Source organism: Xiphophorus maculatus, chromosome 16, assembly GCF_002775205.1.
Source record: "Xiphophorus maculatus strain JP 163 A chromosome 16, X_maculatus-5.0-male, whole genome shotgun sequence".
Taxonomy (NCBI): Eukaryota; Metazoa; Chordata; class Actinopteri; order Cyprinodontiformes; family Poeciliidae; genus Xiphophorus; species Xiphophorus maculatus.
In genome coordinates, this window is record NC_036458.1 from 22,724,292 (window position 1) to 22,730,714 (window position 6,423).

At 41.8% G+C, this 6,423-nt stretch overlaps 1 protein-coding gene across 1 annotated transcript; it reads left to right on the forward strand.

Annotated features, from left to right (window-relative positions):
• Positions 1-218: 218 nt before the first annotated feature.
• LOC102225799 (growth hormone secretagogue receptor type 1-like) lies at positions 219-5,688 on the forward strand. Its single transcript, XM_023349248.1, has 5 exons — positions 219-354; positions 2,181-2,356; positions 3,281-4,133; positions 5,120-5,223; positions 5,494-5,688. The coding sequence occupies exons 1-5, from the start codon at positions 219-221 to the stop codon at positions 5,686-5,688; spliced, it is 1,464 nt and encodes a 487-aa protein (XP_023205016.1).
• The last annotated feature ends 735 nt before the right edge of the window (positions 5,689-6,423 follow it).

A 6,423-nucleotide genomic window follows, 5' to 3' on the forward strand; every position in this document is an offset into this window, starting at 1 on the left:
TGTTGAATGCATTAGGTGATGTGAAATAAATGAGTTTTGGTGTTTTCTTTTTTTTTCTCCCTGCCTTTTGCCCAGAAAACTCTTCCTCCTCATGGCTGGTGGCCATCGAGTGTCATAGGAAATCCATCGCCGTGCGTCACCTCTGCTGCCCGTATCCTGGGGGACATACTGCTCCCCTCTGCCTCCTTCTGCCAATTCAACCCCGCCTGCGCTTCAGCATGGATCTGGCAGATTTGGAAGACATGAGCAGTGGCTGTGAAGGCAAAAACTGCAGCTTAGCATCAAGGCTCCAGGAGGACTGCAGAACCCAGGACTGCTACTGGGGGGAACCCATGTTTGGACTGATTGAGTTAGGTAGGTAGAAAACAAACAAACAAACAAACAAGTAAAGTTTTATGTATTCTAGAAATCTGAACTAAAGTTGAGGACTATCTACCTTAGATGATAGAGCCAAATCAAGATGGCCGCTGACAGTCTCTCTGACTTTAGGTCAAAATTGGAAGCAATACAAACCGCAATGAAAAATATTTTGATTATTTTCACTTCTGAGCACAATTAGAATGGGTCACAGAAAAGATAGATACTTATTACACTTGGAAAAGATTGAATTTGTCCCTCAACAAAAGTTAGCTAGATTTTCAGGTTTGTTGTCATTGTTGTTACATTTCACTGTCTACTTTGGACAGAGAGGAACTGATTGCTATTTTCAAAGAATATGTCAATTTTTGCTGTGTGATTTTTTTGGTCAATTCAGACAATGCACTGTCATTTCAGTCATTAATCAGTCATCTGGTTGTAGACGCAAGAAAAATGAATGAGTAACAAGAGGAGATTTGGACAAACCTTCGAGGGAAATCAGTTAGTTTATGTTTTCAGTTTTCAGAGAGTGAAGATTTCACAAATTGTAAAACTGTAATTAAGGAACGTGGAATCAGTATTGAGTGTAACTAATGTTAATGTTGCTGTTTCCATGCACGCAACAAACTTTGGTTGTTCTAGTTTTTAATTTCTCTTTGGTTATTGTTTTTTTTTTATAACAATTTCACAAATATAAAACTGTGTTTTCAATCTCCCCTGCTCACTCTAGGACAATCCAGTTCACGTTGAGTCCAAGTATTTTAGATTCTAAACTGGAGAAAATGAAGTGCTGACTCACTAATAAAATAGCGAAGTAGTCGTTTAGTTTAGAGCCAACTGTTTGGAGCAGATGGCAGCGTTGGCAGTTAATGGTTTGCTAACAGCAAGCCATTAACTGCTCCCAGTGATAACAAATCATCTGTATTCTGTTACTCTCACATCTTCATGTAATATTTTCTATTCTCCCAAAAATCCTCCCACATGAAATATTTCAAAGTGACAAAGGGTTCCTCTGTGCTTCCAGACACAAATTTAGATGAGTAGACCCACCAAGGACGTCAAACGGAAAGAACCCAGCGACTAGGCAACTTTCTTTCTTTTGTCTTTTAGATTACAAACTGCAGAATATCAAACAGAATCCAGACTCTAGGAAAACATTGGTTAGCCAGTCACAATATTCTCAGATGTTTTCCATTGCTGTTTATTTTTTTCTTTTTCAAATCATCATTTTAGTTTAAATCCTGGACGGTCCGTTAGGCTAAAGCTAATGGCCAGTCTGAGAAGGACTAAGACTAAAGTGGACTTTAAAGATCTTAAAATTATTCCAATCTAAAAAAAAATGCAATAGAATTTTAGATTAAAATCTTTTTTTATGAACCTAAAGACATGGGCTTCAACATTTTGATTAACCCACATATTCCTGACATTTTCCTTTTTTCTTCTTTTTTTTTGTCCCAGTCATTTATCATCCCATCCGTTGGAGATCAACATTAGGTGCAAGCATGAAATGTTTTTGGAGCAAATATATTATCACTATCCAAAGTGTGACAATCATTTAAAGAATATATGCAAACTTTGAAAATCGTTGTAGTTTTGTAGATCTTAAGGAGATATTGTAGCTTTATTTATTATTTATTATTGGATTTAAAATTTGACCCATTTTAATGATACAACATCACTTATAGCTTGTTTGCTTATCATTTGTTGGTTTATTGTTTGTTTGTTTTTTTCCAAAAGTCTCGGCCAAAAAACCCAACCTGAACATTCAGAACTACAAAAAGGCTAGTTCTTCTAAAACACTTCAATCTATGCTCTTGTTCCAGTTTGCGTGACGATGGTTTATATTCCACTGATGTTATTCGGCCTTCTTGGGAACACCTTGACCATACTGGTGGTGTGGCTTCGTCCGCACATGAGGAGCTCGACGTACCTGTACCTGAGCAGCATGGCCGTCAGCGACCTGCTGATTCTCCTTCTGCTCCCTCTGGATCTGTACAAGGTACACTCAGGGTGAACCCGGTCCTGTCTACATGCAGCCACAATGTTTTTTTTCTTTTCTTAAGGAGCATCCTTCCTGTTTGAGTGAAAGGAACAGACCATGTTGCTCATGTTGCAAATCTCAGTCTGCCCAGTGATGATTGCTTAAACAAGTTACTGCTGCTGTCCCCTCAGGGAGAATCCTTCAGAATGAGGTTTTCTTTCTTTCCAGTGTTGTGCTACACTCACGGTGGTCTTAAGACACTCTTTTATTTCTTCTGTACCAGTGAAATAATCACAAAACCTTGCAAAAATGTTCACACCCATTTAAGTCTATTTTGATTTAATGAATACATTGCCTCATAGAGAAACTTAAGTAATGCAAACTTTTAAACTAGAACAAATTTTTCTGCATTTACAGCAGAAGTGAAGGCCAGTCTATTGGCATTAACCTGAGCCAGCGTTGTACATCTACAGACTAATGTTTGTGCATAGTCCCCTGATAGATTGAATAGAGAGCCTCCCTGAACATCAATTTTTAGTACTTGCTGTCCAGACCAAATGTTGAATGAAGGGCTTTTTTTTTTTTTTTTTTACCAAGTTAGCTCTGAAGGTAACTAATAGAACCTTTTCAGGGTATGACCTCCCTGACCTCCCGCTTCCACTGAGCCAGGTTCTGCTGGGAGTATCTTCCTGCCAAAGGGAAGTCTTCCTTTCCGCTGCCCCTACAGTACATTCTGACTGTAAAGTCAACAACGAGCATCTTGAGACGACATTGTTGTGAATTTAGGCTGTATAAGAAAACTGAATTTAAGTATATCAGCCCAAACTAGGTGGAAGACAATTGTATGCCATCTATTTTCCTCATTATCTTCTTCTTTCCCTTCCACTTCCACATATTCATCAATGTGTCGGCTAATCGGACGTGTTCTTCTGTCTCCTCCAGCTCTGGAGACCCAGACCGTGGCCCCTGGGAGACCTTGCCTGCAAGCTGACTATGTTCCTCTCAGAGTGCTGCACCTTCTGCACCATCCTCCACATCACCTTCCTGTCCCTGGAGCGGTACGTGGCGGTGTGCTGGCCGATCACAGCCAAGACCGTCGTGACGCGCCGCAGAACCAGGGTCATCATCGGCTGCCTGTGGCTGGGTGCGGCTGTCAGCGCGTCGCCCGTCTTGATTATGGTCGGAGTGGAGGACGTCGGGGGAGAGGAGTTTGGGCTCAACCAGTGGAGGGAGGATGGGGGCCGGCTGGGCGGAGAGGGAGAACAGGGAGGGATAATGATGAACGTAGCGGAGAGAGGAGGCGCAGTCATGGCTTTGCTGGATCCACGGTTGGAGGAAATAAAGTTGGGAGAGAAGGAGAAAGAAGAATGGGGTGAAGACCTCACAGACTTTATATGGCTTGACGACAAAAACAGCAGATCAAGAGAGGGAACTGAATGGAAACTAGGGGACATTAAAGATAAAACAGAAGAAGCCGAGGAGCCAAATGAGGAGAAAAGGAAGATGGAATTTGAGAAAAATCAGCAAAACAAAAAGAAAGAAGATGAGGGGGGAGGTAGAGAGGAGAGAGCCGATTCAAGCCGTGGCGGAGAGATCGACAGGAGGGAGTGCCGCTGTACGCACTACGCCATCTCCTCAGGTCTCTTGTCCGCCATGATGATTCTCTCCAACTTGTACTTCCTGGTGCCCCTTTGCATCCTCGGTCTGGTGTACACCCTCATTGGACGAACACTGTGGCTCCGCCCAAAGAGCAGCAGAAGAGACCAGAGTCACCGAAGCACAGTGAAGATGTTAGGTGAGTGCCTTGCCATGAACCTTCAAACTGTGTAAAGCTCAAGAGTCCATTATGAGCGAGAGAAATGTATGAATTTGTGATATAAATATCTTATGCACGATATGCACTGACTGAGCAAGACAAGTGAGAAGCAAAGTCAACTGTCTTAAGTTGGTAAAACATTGTCTTTGGTCATAGATAAAGCATCACAATGAAAACTTCAGTCATGAGGCTGAATTGGCAGTCTATAGTCATTCATACTTCTTTGAATGCTCCTCGTCACCCTGGTCAGTGAAGGGGTTCCTGGTCAACCCCCCAGTGTCCAGTCAAGCCGTTCTGACTGGTTGCTCAATCTAGCAACACTAAAGTTACCATCTACATTGGAGTTTCATAACTCCAATGAAACTCCAACTCCGCTGTCAAACTGCAGGGATGTTTACCCCGTCGAACACACTATGAAACTTCAAAGTAGATGCTAATTTTGGTGTTGCTACCAGCTAACAGTTAGCAAGTTGCAGTACACTTACAATGATTTCTTTTTATTCTGTTTGTCTGCCATTGTCCTTTCTTTTTAACCGATTTCTCCAAACCCTGCCACACTCTGTAATGTACTCCATAGTAGTGGAGACTTCTTTAATCATTTCTAAGCGAGTGTTTCTGGCAAGCCTGATTGTAAATCTCTGTTTCTTAACTCGATGGCCAGAAATGGGCAACAACTCAACGATGAGTTTCTACTCTTTGATTTTGTGTTTTGAAGTACAGATGATCAAATCCCGTCCTGTCACATTCAATGCTGACAATAGCTCTCTGGTTTTGGTTTCACACAACCATGGGAAGGAAATGTTAATTCAAGGTCAATCTATAAGAGCTAGCAACTTGTTAGCTTGTCACAATGCTAACAAGTTGTTTATAACTTGTCTGTCTGTGCTACTTTTATGTACCTATTTTACTTGTTGACGCCAACAAGTAAAATATGTACCTCTCCTCTCCATCTTTACCTCCACCAGGAGTGATCGTCTTGGCATTTGTGCTCTGCTGGCTTCCCTTCCACGTCGGCCGGACTATATTATCCCTTTCCCTCGGCTCCAGCGTCGAGAGACAAGACGCCTCCATGAACGCCACATCCCACGCTGACGCGAACACCGGCGCTCTCGAGAAAATTAGGACAAAGCGACAGTCTCACAACAGTACAACGTATGAAGTGCCAAACAGGACAGCGGTTCCTGGAGGCCCACAAAAGGTCAAACAAAGTCCCGGCCCTCCCACCACCACCACGAGCGCGTACACCGCGACGCCCCCCGACCTTTATGTTGACGTCGCACTCGACGCTCTCTTAAACAGCACACACTCTCACCCTGACACTCACATGTACTTTCTGTACTATCTGTCTCAGTATTTTAATCTGGCGTCTTCTGTCCTCTTCTACCTCAGCGCCGCTGTCAATCCATTACTTTATAACCTGATGTCTGCCAGGTACAGACTGGCTGTCCACAGCCTCATACACAAACACCCTCACACACACACACACCGCCTGCGCACGCTCACGGCTCGGCACTCCACCACCACCACTTTGTAAGCTACCAGCAGAGCTGCGACGTTCTCTCCAGATCACCCCACAGATTTAGGGCTTAGCGCCGGAGCGGCATGGACGAAGGTTACTTTTATATCTTGAAAACCATTTTTGTGTTGGTTCGGCAGAATGTTTTTAAGTATTCTTAAAAAAAAAAAAAAAAGGCCAGAAGACAAGTTTTCAGTCTTCTGGCAGAGGGGATTAATACAGCAATTCCCAACAAATCCACAGGAAATTAAGCAAAAGTGCACATGAAATTAGGAATAAATATGTTTTTTTTTCTTCAATATAAATCTCAGGACATCAAACTTGAAGTTACAAATTGGTCAACTCAAGCTGACACGGTAAGAGTGGAAAAGAAGACACAGCAGTTCTTTGAAGAATGTTGAGTAACATGAGCTGCAAAATGACTTTCCTTAAGGATCAATAAAGTATTTTTGAATTGAATTCAATTTCATTGAAGGAACCACATTAAAGAATATACTAATCAAAAGTGCAAACAAATTTGAGAATATAAAACAAGTCACATGATGAATACAAATGAGAAAAATAGAACAAAACAAAATGGGGCTAAAAACACAAACAATCCTCATAACAATGATTCATTCAAATGATCTTTTCTAACTTTATCTCTACTGTTTTTTAAGAGATATATTTTAGCACAAGAAGAAAACTTTTAATGCAATTTATTGTCTGATGACAATGACCAGGAACTAAATGGTTATGTCTCTTATTTATACA